At 50.9% G+C, this 18,160-nt stretch overlaps 5 protein-coding genes across 5 annotated transcripts; 2 read left to right on the forward strand and 3 right to left on the reverse strand.

Moving 5' to 3' along the window:
* Positions 1-2,837: 2,837 nt before the first annotated feature.
* FOXG_17066 (uncharacterized protein) lies at positions 2,838-3,614 on the forward strand (the record flags this gene model as incomplete). Its single annotated transcript, XM_018397090.1, has 1 exon — positions 2,838-3,614. The coding sequence occupies one exon, from the start codon at positions 2,838-2,840 to the stop codon at positions 3,612-3,614; it is 777 nt and encodes a 258-aa protein (XP_018257931.1).
* Positions 3,615-4,843: 1,229 nt separating this feature from the next.
* FOXG_22667 (uncharacterized protein) lies at positions 4,844-5,572 on the forward strand (the record flags this gene model as incomplete). Its single annotated transcript, XM_018403074.1, has 1 exon — positions 4,844-5,572. One exon carries the CDS (start codon positions 4,844-4,846, stop codon positions 5,570-5,572), a length of 729 nt encoding a protein of 242 aa, XP_018257932.1.
* Positions 5,573-6,413: 841 nt separating this feature from the next.
* FOXG_17067 (uncharacterized protein) lies at positions 6,414-11,366 on the reverse strand (the record flags this gene model as incomplete). The annotated part of the gene is made up of 3 exons (XM_018397091.1): positions 6,414-8,619; positions 8,676-9,167; positions 9,247-11,366. The coding sequence occupies 3 exons, from the start codon at positions 11,364-11,366 to the stop codon at positions 6,414-6,416; spliced, it is 4,818 nt and encodes a 1,605-aa protein (XP_018257933.1).
* A 1,766-nt stretch (positions 11,367-13,132) lies between these two features.
* Positions 13,133-14,023, reverse strand: FOXG_17068 (uncharacterized protein; the record flags this gene model as incomplete). The annotated part of the gene is made up of 1 exon (XM_018397092.1): positions 13,133-14,023. The coding sequence occupies one exon, from the start codon at positions 14,021-14,023 to the stop codon at positions 13,133-13,135; it is 891 nt and encodes a 296-aa protein (XP_018257934.1).
* A 2,039-nt stretch (positions 14,024-16,062) lies between these two features.
* FOXG_17069 (amidase) lies at positions 16,063-17,474 on the reverse strand (the record flags this gene model as incomplete). Its single annotated transcript, XM_018397093.1, has 4 exons — positions 16,063-16,233; positions 16,283-17,082; positions 17,127-17,228; positions 17,282-17,474. The coding sequence occupies 4 exons, from the start codon at positions 17,472-17,474 to the stop codon at positions 16,063-16,065; spliced, it is 1,266 nt and encodes a 421-aa protein (XP_018257935.1).
* Positions 17,475-18,160: the final 686 nt, after the last annotated feature.

Below are 18,160 nucleotides of genomic sequence, written 5' to 3' on the forward strand. Positions count from 1 at the left end.
TCTATATCTTCCAGGAGAAAGGTATTTGGGAAATTGGACTTTGTTTGTGATGCATGTTGCTACAGTGCTGAATTTCACACTCTTTTATTATTATTATTATTTTACGCGTTTTGTGAGCATGAGATCACACAATGGATGAGATAAGATGAAATCATTTGGAGGCGACAGACAGCCGACCCCTCATTTACCCCGCCCATCCTCGAGCTACTGACGGATTCAGGATAGCGTCTGACTTGGCCTCCCTTGATTGCGAAGTGTAGAGCCGTATGACTTCATTGCGACTGCCCTTTAGAGTCGAAGATGTGGCATAACTCTTCGTTGTTATATCGCGAAGCCAGTCGGCAAACAGCATCGTGGTCGATGGAATCGATGAATGCTTGCTTCTGGCTGTGGAGTTGCTCAGGGGTGGGAGGATAGTGATCGATCGCAGTTGGATGCCTTTCGTGGAAAAATATTCGAAATATTCGGGACACTGGGCGCAATGCGCTAGCGAACCAGTTGAAGCATGACATTGATGGCATAATAATGGGATACGTGTTTGGCGTCAAATATGACGGACCGCGATGTTTTTTTCTTCGGCTAAATCTCGGCTAATAGCTACTCGCCCCCTTTTTTTTCCCTCTCATTTATTAGTCATTCATGGAGTTGTCCGATCATTGTTTGATAACCCAGGTAAGTTTCAACGCCGTACATTTTCTACAAGCTTGATTTTATAAAAGTCCGAGCTTTGCTTCGTCTCAACGAAGTTTCCGGGTTGATACACCAGAACGGCGACATGTGTAGTGTAGACTAAAGAGTGAGGACCTCGAAGTTTTCAGCTAACCAACATGCAGGTTCCTTTGGCAATTCGGAATTACCTGAAAAAATTGTCCTTTCGTTGGCGCAACACTCTGGTCAAACAATTTATGAAAACTCATTCATTAAAAAAACAGTTTGGAACTTCATGGTCTTTAGTGCAAGCGTGCCCCGTCAGCGCGGCTGTACGTGTTTTTGGCGCGAAACGGACACGACGTGGAGACTGGGGAATTGGCGATGAGGAGTCAGCATGAAGCTCCAGCAACTTCAGAGGAGCATTGTTACGGCTGGTAGTATTTCGAACCCTCATCAACATGAGAGTCATGTTCAAGAAACTATCTAGATCCAATGAAGAGGTTCTGACTCTGTTTTAATACCTAATCTCGCGCTTCTACTTGATCTGAATGACAAAGAAGCCGGATCGCGTCGTAGCCAAGATGCCGTACGCTGCCCCCGAGAGCCCCGGCAAATTTATCTTGATGTTTTTCCTGCAACTTCAGCACGTTGTAAAAGTGCGACTCGCGTATAGCGCTGCAACCTAATACTCATTCCCGCATCGGACCGTCTGAATGGGTTATAAACAGCTCTCGCCTGATAGTGCTATCTGGGCCTAGAGGTGACGTACATTGCTCTGTTGTGAGTCGAGACCTCTCCCTGGGCCATCTCGGACCAGCCAGGTCAACTTCGACTTGCTGTTGATGCGCCTGCGCGTTTAGCAGCTGATCCCCATGGCCAAGTAGGGGGGAGAAAACTGCGCTAACATGACGAGGTACCACTTGCCTCCATGGCTCACATCTGGTGTGCATGCCAGTCCCCATTCGGCATGATGGGGAAGATCTACATATGGAACACGGGAGGTGGGGGCGGTCCGCATTCAGGGCAAGCATCCGGCGCCGCCGTTCGGACCCTGTTGATGACCATTACTGCTAAGTATTTAGCTACCACGGCATTTGGAAAATGTAGCGAATTGAGCGACAGACGAGATTATCCATGTCTCAGTATCCACGCTTGAATATACGTGCCTCTACTTCATATCCCGGGGTACCGCCCTCTTGCTGATTCCTCGTCCAAGAGTTTAGCCAATTACCGTTGCTGTTATCTCAAGACTACTTTATGCAGGGATGTGCCAAGCTTCATGCATTCGCTAAAGCCATAAAGATGGTGTCACCAGACAGGGAAACCTACCCGGGAGGTCAAAATCGAGCCAGAAACAAGCCCCTTTCTGGTTTGGCGCAGTGAGAGATATGATTGAGCAATTGAAGATGCATTGAGTTGCAAGGGGCGACATCTACCGTCCTCTTTGTTTTTGCTTCTGGTGGTTCACACCCACGTGTCTCGAATGGCATGTTTGACTTATATAGTGGGAGTGCCCAGCCAGCATGTTTAGCTGTCTATCACCATTGCTGCATTATTCCATTCTCAATTTCGAACTTGTCTTATTCTCAAAGCTCCTTTCGTAGACAACCATTCCCTACACAAACCCTCACCCTAAAGTTTCCTTCCGACTCAAGGGTATCAGATCTGCCTCAACTATCTGGCACTGTTGAGTCGCACTTGAGATCGGCCATCCTCGTGTACGACGTCAAGATTCTTGCGCCAGCACTCGAAGCAAGCGCGAACGCCACATTAGCTCCGACAAGAATCCTCTGCCAGCCCCTCCTCAGGGCCAATTCGGTTCTACTACAACTGAGTCACAATCGACTGTAAAGTCCATCACAGCTTCAGAGGGCTCGCCACAACCTTCGCCCCAAAGCCTTCCCCGAACCACTGTCGTGCGTGGCTTTTCGCCTTCCCAGATCCCTCCTCCTCAAACTATTCCTGGTGCTGCTCAATCATCAGACGCAATTCCTGAGCCCAAGTCGTCGCCTGCTGCCAAGGTGGTGCAACCAAAGAAGACCGCTCGCTTTGCGCTTGATGGCTCTTGTTTGTCTAGTGAACAGGACCAGAGCCTCAGGAACAGCAAGCCCATCATTCCCATCATCAAGAAGCCCGTGTTCCAGATCGGTGGCTCCTCTGAAGAAGACGGCTCAATCAAGAGCGCCATGGCTTCATCACGACCTGGCTCGCTGCTCTCTGCACGCAAGAAGCAGGCCTCGTTCAGCAACAATGTCATGACACGAACAATTGATGATGAGGCAGCTGTTGACTCAGACACCGACGACTACATCGACGAGAGCGCCATCGATGACGATGACGACTCTTCGGACTGGGAGGACTCGATGGAAGAGAGCGGCAAATCCAGCATGGACGACAAGTTCCTCCAGCGAGTGGATTCCAAGCCCAACTTGACCTCGCGACGATCGCTCATTACCCTCATGCTTGCCCAGAACGATCGCGCACGCACTCTTGGTAACCACGCTTCTCAATCGACTTCAGCTATTCCACGATCTCGTATGGCCCACGGCCCGTCACTGGGTGCCTCACCCAATGACTCTGACGATGCTCCTCTGATGATGAAGGGCATGCGTGGACCCGGTCTTAAGCCTATCCATCAAGTCCCTAGGTCTAGTGCTCAGCCCATCATGACCGGTCCCAACCAAATCCAGTCTCAAGCTGCGTTGTCACCTCGCACTACTCGTCGCAATATGTTGGCGACTGAGTTGACTGAGTCTCTTCGACGTCACCTCCTTTGGGAGCGACAACAGAAGTCGTCGACAGTCAATGCCGTCCTCAAGCGACACCATACATCACATGATGTGGCCAATTTGAAGCAGTACCCGGAGAGGCCTTGCATGAAGAGCGAGCATGTGAACTCGAGCAGCCAGAGGCAGTACTTTTCCGTTGAGGCCAACCGCGGATACCACTCCAGCGGATGGTGAATATTCACAGATCTATATTAATACAAATTGTACATAAATTTCGATAGCAGGGCAAATTGCATTGAATGTCTAGCTAGCGACCTTGATACTATCTTCTTCTGCTGATAATAATTTGGGATGCATCTTGGGACTTTGATGCCAAGGTCGGCGCTCTTCTACCGTGAGCTGTACCACGGAAGCTTGAAACGAGGAAGTCGTGGTTGAGTTACTCCAGATAGCCTCCTCATATACTTCAAGCTGGGTCGACCCGGGTGAGAATGCTACGAGTCAAGAATGAGAATGTTCCCAGATAGTAATTGTATACAAATCACTACGGTGCAGCAGGGACTTCAATAAAAGCTGATTGCTGTTGCGTAGTGTTTCGAGAGGAAGGGCTATCGTTGCATGTGAATTAGCAGCTGCAGCGATTATGCTTTCTACATCTCTACGCTTTCAATTGAACCGGCCGTTCGTCTCTCCGTGTCTCTCCATTGGGCTAAGCGAAATAGTAACTGCCTTCGGGCTCCGTGGGCTCAAAGCACCCAAACAGCTATTGAAGTCGTGCTTTCGGCCATCATACAAGTTACTCCACATCTGAGACGATCAGGTCGGAAGCACCCCTACCCTGACTGACGATAGCCGGAAGAAGAAACCAACCCACGGGCCTTCGTTACAGGGGTCCAGGTCACTGACCATCGAGGACAAAGAGTGGGGCGTAGTAATGGATAAGGTGTTCGCAGGCATGCATAAATGAGATGCAAAACTCTAAGCAAGGGTACGTTCAACCGAAGGGGAAAAAGAAAGAAAGGCAAGAGTACTAGTGCTAAAAGTAACTACTTAAGAGGATGGACCACCGAGGAGCGAGCAAACTCCATGGCGACTGCATCGATATCAAGCCAACACTACTCCAAGACTTACCAAGCCTCTGTTCAGAACCCTTTGATTTATTATCGTTTCTTTATCAAATTTGCGCATTATCTAATATCGGGACGAAAAGAAACCACTGGCGTCTGAAATCTCGTCAGAAATCAACCCGCGAGCAAAATGTTCAAAGCTTTAGTGACAATATCGGCTTCATTATTGGAAATCCTGAAACATATGTTGTTAGAACTCTCCTACCTCTTGAATTTTTGCAACCAGGAACGGCGATCCGAGGAAATTGAAAATTGCCACTGTATGTATTCTTCTAACTGAGGATTATCAGAGAGATAACCGAGAACAAAGCATCAAGCACACGATGTCTTGTTGCTATGGAATCAGGCCTTTCCCGTACATCAGAGACGCTAGCACTTTCCGAGGCGCCAGGGACACCAAATTTTCCCCAATCATCAGTCATTATAGCTTCCTCACAGACATCAAAGGCCCCAGTAACCAGAGTACTGGTTGTTCCTCGCGGAGCTGAGCTTGAAATCAAAGACGAAGGGTGTCATATATCTCCTGTACTATCATGTCTGGACAGTAACAGAAAGACAAGCGAGAACAAGGCATCAAGCTCAAAAGGTCTTGTTGCTCTTGAGCCGGAACCTTCCCAAATACCAGAGACTGGAGCAATGCCCGAGACGACAGGGAATCCAGCCCATCCTCACACTTTAGAGGCTCAAGCATCTGGGATATCAGTTGTTCTTTACAAACCCGATCCCGAACAGGCAACTGACGCCGCGGATTGGCAGACGCCTCCGACAGTGGTGGTGAACCCTAAGCTTACATGGTATGATGGTAATATGATGGAGCTCGAAATGCCATCTGAGAGGGTCTTATATGGCACTGAAGCGGTTTCGGATTTTCCGGGAATCAAGGCTTTTGTACCTATTGATGGTTCTACTAAAGCACCTGGAGATATCAAACTTATAAGTGTGACGCAACTATTTTACCATGAAAGTATTTCTCAAGGTATTCGAAGGAGTTTGGCGACTACGAATGTCACTATGGAGAAGTTTAGTAAGTGGGAAGAAATTAAATCTCGTATAGGGCATATTTAGTCAGATACAAGTATCTAGTTATTCGTACCTATCTTCGCATCCTACCATCGTTATATACATAATCTTTCAGTCGCTGAGTTCAAAAAGAGTGTATTGTACAACCATTCAGCAACATCTTCCAAAACAGAGGCGTACTAACCAGCAAGCACATAGATAGAAAGTCTGGGAGAGGGCATTGTACCTATGAGACGAGGTCGAGGCGTGCTGCAGAAACGGCAACTTCAACGGCGTTGCGGAGAACACCCGAAACCCACGATCAATGCTGCCAAACACTCGGAAGCTCCAGACTCTGCCCACAATCGGAAGACCTATAGAAACAAGATTGTTGACGTGCCAGTTAGGAGACTAATAGTGACGAACCCAAGCATAAGAAGCAGCCAAACGAGAGACATGCGTTAGCTGACTGCAGGCATTACGTCAAACTGAGGATCCATAGCGATGCCGGGAGATATACTCAAGGGGCTAAATGGGCTAATAGAAATGGCATTGGTTGGTTTACTCTATCCTCGGCGTTCTATCAACAAGTATCGTTTGACATATGATGGAATAGCGCATGTTACTTCGGTTGTGCAGTCCACTTTCGACGCTTGACTTCTACTTTATGCTCCAATGGTTCTGAAAGATAGGCTAGCAACAAGATGGCGGACAAAGCTACACGAGCAGTATCGCATGGCCAAGCAGGGTCTTTGCCAGCGTGTTCCTCAATTTACCACACAATCGTCATAGAGAACTTTCGCTAAGAATACAGATCCCGCGCTCGTCTTCGCCGCCCAGTGTTTGAATGCATGCCCTCCTGGCATATCCCCTCGCATCAACCTAGGACTGTCCATTACCAGAAGAATCAGCGCGAGACCATTGAATTTGCCTCGACACTGTCCGATTGAACTGTTGGATCCGGCTCGTCGTCTACGAGACAGTTGAAGCTGACATGTGACCATCCGTCCTCGTCCGCGTCTGCCTCTGCGTCCGGACCTGCGTCGCTGCCCTTCGTATGTTGCAGATCCTTCACGCCTTGCACTGGAAGTGTCGTCCACGCCTCGGACTCGGTAGGCTCGGCATCATCAGTGCTCGATAGTTCCTCAACAGCCGTGATGGTCTTCACAGTACGGGTGGTCTTCCTCAGCTCCAGATCGAAAGCCAAAGTCGCGTCATCTTCATCGCCCTTCTCTGCTATTATGCTGAGTGCGCCGGTCGGGTCAGTGCAGCTACCAAGATTCTCGAAGCGAGCCAGTCGATTGCCTCCATTGGACAGCAACCTGCGCAATTCGAGAGACCGATCGACCACGTCAACGCCACAGGGGCACCGAAAATCGTGAGCCTCCTCCTCTGCGTTGCCCTCAGTCTTCTCGTCGACAACTGTAGCCGCGCCTGGAGCAGCCTCAGCGTTCTTCTCCTCATTCTGTCTCTCCTTCTCTTTCCGCATTTCCTCTGTCCTGGCCAATCTCCCCTCCTCCTCCTTGAGTTCGACAGCGTGGAAAGAAGGATCAACAAAGACGACTCTAAAGCCGCTGTCGCGCTCGATGATTTCCGGCATCATCTTGCTTGGCCCAAGCTTCGGCACCGATGAGGCCCCGGGCACACTGAACCAAGGGCGTCTTTCTTCGTCGGTTTTGAGGTCGAAGAAGTCGCCGCTTAGCTGAGTAGCCAGACGCAAGATCTGGACTTGCCGATCATTCCACATCTCGAGGCTCTCGACATAGTCGAAAGCCTGTATCTCGTCGAAGCTGTATTTCGACTGCTTGAGCCAGCCTTTGGGGAAGAGGGGGGGATCACGACGAAGTCCTTCCTGCCTCCGTACTTCCTCCTCTCCGACTTCTTGGGCCAGTCGTGCCTCCTCGGCTTCTCCCGCCTTCTGCTCGTCTTCCAGTTGCGTCTTCTCAGCATCTTTCTCCTTCGTCTGTGTGTCGCTGTCTTGCTTTCGCGCATTTTTGTTTTCGCTCTCCTTCATCTCTACTTCTGCCGATGGTGCCTCCACGGCTTCTCTCTTTGCCTGCTGCTCTTCCTGGGCTTCATCAGCAACAGATTTCGTCAGAATGTGATACTCCGCTTCATTCCCTGACGCGGAATCTGTTAGAACACCATCCTTTGCTTCGCTATCCGTCTTGGCATCCGTCAGAGTCGTCTCCTGTGCTTGTTCCACGGCTGGAACCTCTGCGGTCTGCACGGCGTCTTTGGTAGGCTTCTGTAGAGACTTGTCACAAGGCCTAGATTCAGCCTCGTTGGCGAAGAATAAGCCCGTAACCAGATCATGCTCCCGCAGGAAATTGGCGTACATCCTCCGCGAGCCCGGTGCCTTGGTGCCCCCGTCCTTCTTGTGCGTCGTGTCACTGGCTGTAGTCTCCTCTGTCGTGGCCATGGACTCTTCCGCTGCAGTCTGACTCCCTTCCGTGGTGACCGTGGCGATTCCCGTGATGACGCTATTGTCGTCCGTGGTGACTGTACCGGCTTCCGGAGTGGCCGTGGCATCTTGAGCTGTGGCCTCTTCCGCCGTAATCACTCCCATCGTGGCCGTACTCTTGGCGCGTTCTGCCTTTCGTTGCTCCTCTGTTTCGCGAAGGTATGTCTCGATGTTGTCTTTGGTACTGAATGCATACTTGCCGAGCCTCTCTCTCTCGTTGAGCGGCGAGAAATCTGTAATGAGTTCGGACTGAGAAGCGCTCTCCAAGGCAGAGGCACTTTGACTCTCGTCCTGGCGCAGAATCAGGTTGAAGTAAGGCGTGAGAGCCTCTGCGTGGAAAGCCGGACCGAACCATTCCCTCAGGGCGGGCCGCGTCTTTAAGGAGCGCATGAACATCAGGATCACCAGGATGAATCTCCACACCCCTAAGCCACGCGTATCTGCGTCCTCCAAGAGATACGGGACCATGGTGTTGATCAGTTCGATCGTTGCATCATGGATATCCCTCGCGTTGGCCATGGCGTCAGAATCGGAGCGGTCCTCGTCCGTCACAAGGTCGGGGGCAAATTTCGCCATCATCGGGCTCCATCTGTTATCAGCAAGAGGAATTCCAAGCAGCAACAGGCAGAGCAAGAGGCCGAGTTGGGCGCTGCAAGTGGTCAGTTAGAGACAAATGTAACGCGATTCCGTGGGGCCAGCACATACCTTGGACAAATTCTAGATGTCTTGGCAGGTCCACCGACCTTTATTTTCTCCAGTGCTGTATAGACAGTCTGGAGATGATTATTCCTGCTCTCCTCATAGCCGTTTGCCTTGAGGGTCTCAGGCTCCAGAGAAGCAAGAATCAGGTGGGCAACAGCGGTAAGGAAGTGGTCCTGGTCGGTCTGGGGGATGCTGGCCGGCTTCTCAGCTGCCTCCTTATTCCGGCCAAAAATCGGGTTGATAACGGTCAGCAAGGACTCCCGCGCGGCGTAAAACGGGGTTTTGACGACGAGAGACTTGATGTAGTAGAGAAACCTGGACACATCAGCGTCGAAACTTGCGTCAGGCGAGGAGAAACGGGGCTGGACCAAGATGGCCAGGTGATGGTAGAGGCGGCCGACCGTGGGATCATCGTTCCGGGCCTGAGTGTACTCTTCTCGTGCAGTGTTCCTCCAGCACTCCCTCACGTTCATGTCCCTCTCTTCAACGGCCATTCTAAGCAGCAATTATCAGTCTCTGTTGGCACACCTGTCCATCGTATAGTGGACGCAGCAGGGGTGGCGCTTCTACTTACCCGTATCGTGCTAAATCTCCTTTGCATTCGACCCAGGTGAGACGGAAGCTCGGGACGGTCTCGCTCATCAAAGATATTATACCATACGCCAGTATGATGAACTGCTCCATTATATCCTGAGATTCGGGAAGTCGTGTGCGAAGGACCTCGAGAAAGGAATGTATTCCGTGCTTCCACATTCTTGCCGGCATGTTATACTTTGCTGCGAGCCCACGGAGCGCTGGCGATGCCGAGGGGTGCTGCGAGGCCAACAAAAAGTCGTAATGTTCGTGTAAGTTTGTGCGGTGCAGCGCAATGAGAGCTGCATACTGCTCAATTCTGAGACTACGGATCCATCGACCGGAGATCAGCACCCAGTATTCCATGCCAACCTTTTTATACCGGCTCTGATCACTCAGCGGCCTCTTATCAACATAGATTGGCAATTCAGTCGCGGGCGTCTTCTCAGACTCAGACTTTGTCTTCTCGTCGAGGGCAACAGCGTCGACTGCTGTATCCCCCGTGTCTTTGCCTACATTCTCGGGCGCAAAGTCGGCCTCTTCAGCGCAGGTCTGGGGCTCCGGGGTGGATGGACTGGCGTCCTGGGCTGAATTCTGTTGGGTGGCGTCGGCCTCGAGAGCCGTATCTACATCCGCTTCAGCCTTCACAGGAGAGGGCTGCGGCTCTTGGGCGGATAGGTTGGCGTCATGGTCTGAAAGCTGCTGGATGGTGGCGGCCTTCTCGGGAGCAGCATTTACGTCCGCATCTGACCCCTTGAGACATTTTTTCTCGGGATCGACATTCTCGAGAGCAGTCTCTGCCTCTTCGGGAATTATCTTCACAAAATTCTTCTCTGTGTCCACCTCCTCGTGAGTCATCTCGGGTGCGACCTCCTTAGAAGCGACGACTGCCTTTTCGGAAGCGATGTCTGCCTCTGTGAGAGCTATCTGTTTAAAAGTCTCTTCGGTAACCTTGGAGGTAACCTCTGCTTCCTGAGCAGCTATCGCCTCGGGAGCAACCTTCTCAGAAGCCTCCTCCTCGGGAGCTGCCTTCACCCCCTCAGGAGACGTCTCCTTGAGAGCCGTCTGCTGCGTGCTGCAAGAGGGAAGGAGGCTGGAGCGAAAGTGGAGGCAGAGAAGGAGGTCGCATAAGTAAAAGCGTTGAACCATGTTCCAGAGGCGATGTCGGCCCGCGTGGATGCATCGCCAAAGGGCCCAGAGGCCCAGAGCAGGCTCTTTTGTTCTGCTTTTGGCGGTCTCGAGATCGCGCAATAACTGGTCTACCAAGTCGTATCCAATGTCGAGGTAGTGTTTCCCGGCTATCACCTTCTTGTGAGCCTCTTCGCCTATTTCGGCCACATTGACGGCGGCCAGCTTATTATACTCAGGCCATCCAAGTTTCTTGGCACGCAACTCCAAAGCCACCTGGAATCCATGCAGATAGTCCTCGGGGTCGCCAACGTGCGGAGCTGTCTTTTCAGACACGGGCAAGTCCTTGGCTGATTCGAGAGTCCAAGGCTTCTTATCTCCCTTTGTGGCGTCCTTCTGAGCCTTGACGTACCAAAGACGAACAGTTTCAGCTGGGTTCATATTGCCCTTTTGAAGCAGTATCAATTTGGCCTCTGGGATCGTCAATAGGTAGTCGGGGATGTGGAGCGGACCGTCTGTCCAGGGCATCTGGCCATCGTCGGCTTCTATGCATTCCTTTTCTACCGTCGCCAAGGCGTCATAGATACCCTTCACTTCGGCCACCAGTTGATCGTTGGTAATTGGACACGTTTCATGCTGCCTGATCATCTTTTCAGGGTCATGCAGTGCGTCTTGATTGTCGGTCTTGACGACCTCGACCTCCGTGGCGACGGCATTGGCAGAATCTCGTCTCTCGCCAGTGACAGTTGCTATATTGTCATCGCTGTCGTCCACTTTGGTGTTCTCGTGGCTCTCAATACCAACGGCGTCACCCTTGTCGGGCCGGGGAGACTGCGATGATGCACCATCGAGCTCTGTCACAGCCAGCACCTCCGAAGTGTCTTGAGATACGGAGTCGGTATCAGTCTTGACGTACTCGTCAGGAGCATCTTCTGATGCGCCGGAAGGCTCGACCCGCGACGGGACCTCGGACTTATCTGGACCACCACCCATGATGGAGTCTCGAATAAAAGGAGTCTGCCAGAAGAGCGGCAGAGCTGTTGTAGCTGATATAAATTCAAAGGAGGAATCTCGGTTTGTGAATAGTGAGACTTGTCGCGAGAGGTGCGAAAATCCGAGCAAGAAAGAGGGAGTGCACGAGGACGAGGGCAAAGGTTTATAAATAAAATGAAAGGTTGGAAAATCGGCGTTCAGGTGGTCACCTCCCTGAAGTGCAGCCTACAAAGTATGCCAAATAGGCGATACTTTACGGCGCCGAATATAACGGTTGTATTATGTTTTGGTTGCCTTCTGGATGCCTTCTTTGCAGCACCCAGCAACACAGGCACACCCCCTACCCCCATCCCCTTCTTCTCCACCCTTTTTTCAACCCCCTTTGACAGCATGGCAAGCCCGAAGACTGGGGGCCTGGGGGCAAAGTCCGAGTGCTGTCAGGCAGATTCGGCAGAGCGTGTTTCAATTCATCGAATCACTTGAAATCACAACGGCCAAAGTCCCAAAGAATCGCCAATATTTGCTCGTGCAAGTAGCCCGCCTACAAGTAACTGCCAATCAGCACTGACATACACTGGCCAAAAGGAACCAGACTGTACAGTTAGAAGGCAGGCGGACCGCGACGTAAAGTGTGTTCGTGTGCCATTTGAAGGATCAGAGATAACTCACGAGGTATACGGTCACTCCTACAGAGACAGGGAAGCAACCGATGCCTGGTACCTTGTACTCTGTTTTCCTTTTTTGGGGCACTGCCTGGCCAAACATACACCGAGAGATTGAATAATTCGCGCAGGTGGAAGGCTTGTGCAGGGCCTGGTCGTACGAGGCGAGTCTTCGCCGTGTCATCGGTGTCACACAGTCTTCTTTCTTGCCGTGGGTTCCACAATACGACCTGTCAGCCTCATGCTGCGGTGAGTTGTCCCCTTGCCTAAAAGTGCCTAAAGTAAAGTGCCTATGTCCGGCCCCGAAGCTTTCTCGGCCGCTATAAACAAAGAGAGGCTTCCTCGGCGATGGAAAAAGAAGGTGTAGTGATGGATAGGTCAGGGGCAAGCTCACGCACAAAAATGTACATCACTTTCGAGTGGTCGCGATAATTTAGATTGATTGGGCGATAGAGGAAGCAGGAAGTATCAAGGATGCGTGCAAGGCAAAACGCCTGTAAGTGATCGGAGCCCAATGGTCACATGCGAGGTGAAAATAGCGGTCGGTTGGGGTCCTTGGGGAAGGTTCGTCCTATTATGTGTTGGTTTCGGGCGTCTGGTAGGTTAGGTGAATTATTCTTCTGGGAAGGTGTTGAGGGAACTTGGTGCGCCTGAGGCCGCAATCTTGAGATGAAAGTGGGGTCTGCGGCCGTAGGAAAAAAAAAAATTAATAAAAACAATAACTTTAAATAAAATTTAAAGTTTAATATATGTAACAACTAATTGTGACGGTGGTTCCCAATTATGGATAAACTAAGCCGTGCTAGGTTTATTGTTTGCAGATTGCGTAGGGCGTGATGCTGCGCGCTGTCGAAGTGTCACGTCTCTTGATGGTAGATTCAATGCGTGTTAGGCTTAATCAATGTAAAGAAGTTTTATTGATAGCTGGTGAGCTAGTACCTATGGAAGTGCAAATGAATGTGATCTATATACTGAAGGTGCTTGGTAGTAATCAGTGAGGTCGTTGTGAGATCGGTGGTGATCACGTCAGGTCAGTACTGACTACAACGGATCAGCTATGGTCACGAATCCTCGGCGCTGATCTGGCTTGGTGAAAGGCGGCGTTTAGAAATGACTGTAAAAGCTTCTTGCAAGAGTGTTCTGGGGATCCTCTCGCGACGATACTCGGTTCCAAGCCCATCGCCTCTTGGTCCTACGCGCTAGGATGATGTCATAATCGTAGTTTTGGTCGCCGTCGAGTAGAGCATAATTCGTGGTCATGCGCTTCCATTCCGTCTGCCATCTTTTTACGTCTGGGGTTTGAATCTTGACTCTCTCGTCCTCTGGCAAATTATCGATATCCAAGGACAAGTTGTCAAAAACATCCCACTGATCGTCAAAGTAAATCCCGATAGCTTCAAAAATTTGACAGAAGGCGGTAATGCCGCTGCGTAACAACTGAAGTATGAGACTGTCATACCCGGTAAACAGATTTTGAAACACTCGATCTGGCTGCCAGTGTTCTTCAAACTCTTTAGTGGGAAGGCGTTTGGATTTCCAAATGCATTTCTCGCCGGCTCTTAACGATCGCCGAATATCGTCACCCTTTTTGCCAAGAAATATGCGAAAGTTTAGAATCGTGGGCCGGATGCGGCGCAATTTGAAGACCATATCTCTGCGAGGTGCAAAGGCTTGTGTATGTCTCCGTCGTCGAGGAAGTCCACGGGAGCGTGTGCATCTCTGCTGTTGATACAAGCACGTGCGATCAGAAAATTGGTAGCCAGGCATGCTGTAAAGTTCCGATGTCGAATATTTTGGCATGAATGTGAAGGCCGTGTGGACTACACTGAGGCCGCTTGGAATTGAACGGCGAAGGAAGTAAAGCATCAAATCGAAAGGCACAACGAGCTTTCCCGAGATATTGCAGCCTGTGAGATACAAGAGTAATTCGAAAGAAGGGAAAAGTGATCGTGGAGCGTGGGGATGTTGGACAACTTGAAGCGGAGTTTCAGTCATTTCCACAACTTAGAGCCCCTAGCCCATAAATATATTCAATTAAGGGGTTGGTTCTCCGGTATCCCTGCTGGTGTACTCCTGGAAACCCCGAATTCCCAGCCACATTGCAGCTGCTTGTGACCGCAAAAGCTCACTGGAGTTGTGGCATAGGCTCGTTCGCCTTGACGACGAATTCTTGGCCCAACAGCTAGCCGGTGACGAAGAAAGCGGCGGGGCAGTGTTCAACGTCACAGACAAATTCGAGGCTATTTCCCAAGGCCGCAGGTTTGAATGCTGCGACACCAAAAACACAAGATACCATTGACCCAACCAGCAACAAAGGCACGATGAAGGGCTAGTCCTAACTAGGCTAGGCTGGACAGGTCACCGTCTACAATGCCCCAGTATTTCCGCCCTCGACGGATGACAGGCGCCCAATCTCAATTATACTGTTCCGCTATTCGTATGAACTGATTTCATCAGGATGCTTGCTATCATCTTTGTTTCATTTCGATCGCCTTTATGACTTCATGATGTTGCATTGTCGTGCAATGGAAATAGGACACAATGGCCTGGCCCCTGTCAAGGACATCTAGAAAAATCCGATTCGGGTCTTTCCTGTTAGCCAGCGCTTCTCGTGTACTCAATGCAATGACTAGCTTCAGAGATAACAAGGACTGGTGTGACGAATGTACCACGGTACCGGCCGCACCGTTTCTGACGGAGATGCCGGTGCCGACGCGAAACGTGCGCAGTCATTTGAGCCACCTCGTGCTACGCGTCTGATGTGGAATGCATCCGTGGTAAAGCGCGTTCAGAATACGCGAAGTGGGGGAAGGCGATGGATCACTTACCCCAAAATCAAGACCCCGCCCGCGTCATTTCACATCAGCCCCTCATCGCCTGTGTCGCCCCCATATCATCCTTACAGCAATGTGACCCTTGCAGAAGTAGAGAATAAAGGGTTTACAAGCACAAGGTCGCGCAAAAGCTTCCTTCCAAACTTGGACTCGCGCCAGCGTCTTCCACCCCCAGGCATTGCTAAACTATGGCCCAGGTGTACCGAGACTGTCAGGCCCCGCTACCATAACGCTTGCTCCACATTTGTCGGAACTACCCTACAGCCGCTCACCATCACCCCTCTAGCTTGATACTCAACTCTCTCCTGTAAAAATTCTTTCTTGGCACGCACTGTTAGTGCGGTGCTAGGAGCGGGATTTTCTGCAGGCCACGCGACCACACAAAAACTGCGGGGACGCTATCGGCTCCCTAACAGCAGTTTTCAGAGAAGGAATTTTGGAGAGTTCGCCTTCTCTGACAACACCTTTGTCGGATCTAATGGCGGCACCTCAGAACCAGAACGCCTTAGATATCGGAGGGCGATGCCCCGGGCATTCGTAGCGACATCCTTCCGATCAACGACGCCGATTGCGATGGGTTTTTCTCCTTTAAAGGCAAGCCGCACCGTCGGCCTCTGATCCCTTCCCGAGGTTTTTCCCTGCCGCCGCGACAGTCGACTACGAGCTACAACTTGGTTACTGGAGATTGTGGACTGCGTCAGCAGATGTAGTGATGCGCGAGAGAATTCTGGTCGGTGGAAAAAGTTCGACAATAGATTGCCCTCGAACCCGCTGACGGGTGACGGGCTTGAGAAATACAGCACCTTTTGTGCCATTGGTATGCTGGATGGTGAAGGAAGCGGGGTATCCTGTACCTAGCTAGCTCAGCACGTCTTTTGCTCCAGTAGGAGATTTGGCTTCGTTACAGCCACCCAGACGAAAAATACACATACATACATACATACATACATACATACATCTAGCTTGATACTTGCTGCTTTGCCAGTCTTTGAACAGAAATGTTCTTCTACGTGTGTTTTCAATGAGTTGTCTCCAGAGACTTGGGGACTCTTTGGCTTGTTCTACAGGTTACTGTACCCACTAGGTCTCGAGCGTCAAGTGAAGAAGTGTGGCAATAATACATGCATTACATCCCTTAGTGAGCAAACATATTTGCGTCTCTTTTGCTTCCATTCTTGAACCTGTCGCCGTCTCCTTCCGTTACTCGATCTTCGTCTCCCAACCGCCTTCGGCTTCGAAGATTTCACCGACCGCTTTACCGACCTCCAAGAGGTGACGGTCGCGATATCGTGGTGCGACGAGGGAGAGGCCGATGGGCATGCCGTGGTCACCCTTGAAGCCTGGCACATTCAGGACTGGGACATGAAGGCCCTACACGATCGTTAGTCATTGTAAGATTCGTACACAGTTTGTCACTTACGCTCCACATCGCGCAAAAAACATGGCTTCCTGTACTCTCCAGACCAACGGGGGCCTCATCTGGTACACTCGGCGTGATGATTGCTGCATACTGCGAGGCAATAAAGTCGAAGACAGGCCTCATGGCAGCCAATTTGTCGCTAGCCATCAGTTGCGTCTTGCGAGTGAAATTGTCGGAGTTCTCGACGTGCTCAATCAAGACTTGGCCGATTTGGTCTTTTCCAACTCTATACTCTGGTAGGAAAGAGGTACGGCCCTCGGTGTGAAGCCCAATACGATACCACTCTGGCACATCATCGAATGCCGAAGGAAGCTCAAGCTCATGTACTTCTGCGCCATGGGATCTAAGAAGATCTGCAGCGCGGGCGAGAGCATCTTGGGTTCCAGGACCAGCCATGGGCCAGATGCTCGTCTTACAGATTGCGAAACGTGCCCCTACGATGCCTTGGAAAGAACGATCCTCGTCTTCGTCATCTTGAAGAGCAAAGACGTCGGCCAGAAGGACCAGATCTTCGACACATCGTCCATACCATCCAAGAGTGTCGTACATCAGAGCGTATATTTTCTGACCCTCGCGAGAGACGGAGTTCCAGGTTGGTTTGAACCCATAAATCCCATTGAATGATGCAGGACGAATCATGGATCCGCCTGTCTGTGTCCCAAGGGCCACGGGGGCTTGGAAATCGGCAACAGCGGCTCCGGAGCCGCTGGATGATCCGCCCGGAGTGCGTAGAGGGTCATGAGGATTGTGGGTCTTGGGGCCGACATGGATAGCAGCGAACTCGGTGGTAGTTGTTTTACCTAGCTTGTTAGATGCAAGTGTGCAAGACGTATATAGAACATACCGAAGATAAGGGCACCAGCATGACGAAGAATTCGTACAGAAGCGGCATCTGTCGCGGGAAAATGCCCATCGTATAGTGGCGAGTTGAACTGAGTAGGCATGTCTATACAATAATAAGCCCCCATCTTAGTGTCGGATATAGCCTGGTCAACTTACCTTTCGTGTAAATGACATCCTTCACAGCGATTGGAAGTCCATGAAGAGGTCCTCTCTTTTTCTTGGGGATCTTATCTAGACGTCTTGCTTCCTGCAGGACCCTCTTCTTGTCCAGGTATGCCCAAGCTTTGACGTCTTCATCGCGTGCCTTGATCCTCTCAAGTAAAGACTCAGCATACTCTTGGACTGACATCTCATCCGCCTGGATTTTCCCAAGAGCTTCAGAAGCCGTGAGTCTCCATGGATCGATCCGGTCTTTTCGAGAAGGGATCTTTCTCGGACGGGCGACCGAACCAAATCCATCACTCCGACCTGTTGTCGGGCGAGAGTGTGAATCCTGTTGTACACGCCTTCAAAAAACATAACCCGAAAGTCACCTGTTCGACACCCTGGGCTCACGCCTACGAGACTCAATGGCAAAGCGACATCAATTGCACAGCAGGATGAAAGGATCAATCGAAGGGCTTCGTGAACATAACCCCTACCAATATGAAGGGACAAGGTCATCGTGCTCGCAGACGGAGTACCGCATCTATCCAACACCCAAGGAGGAGGCAAGACCAGTAGAGGGGAACACGCACAGCCAAAATATCGTGGACAGGGCGCTTTCATCAGAGGGAGCTCTCATGGAACCGTCAATTATCTGAAGATAAAGTGCTTGGAGGACTGGAACTCGGCACATTGTCGGTACTCAAGATGACATCAGCGACTTGAGTTCTTTGCCAGATAAGAACGCGGTTGGACGATCTTACATCGAGAGAGGCCAACGTAGCAGGCCTGAAACTCGACGGCGGACTCCGACATGTCGGTCACAGAACAAACCTATGAGTCAACGAAACTCGACCTCCGGTCTACAGCAGGCTCAATCAGCACGATTGT

This window comes from Fusarium oxysporum, chromosome 6 (genome assembly GCF_000149955.1).
Source record: "Fusarium oxysporum f. sp. lycopersici 4287 chromosome 6, whole genome shotgun sequence".
Taxonomy (NCBI): Eukaryota; Fungi; Ascomycota; class Sordariomycetes; order Hypocreales; family Nectriaceae; genus Fusarium; species Fusarium oxysporum.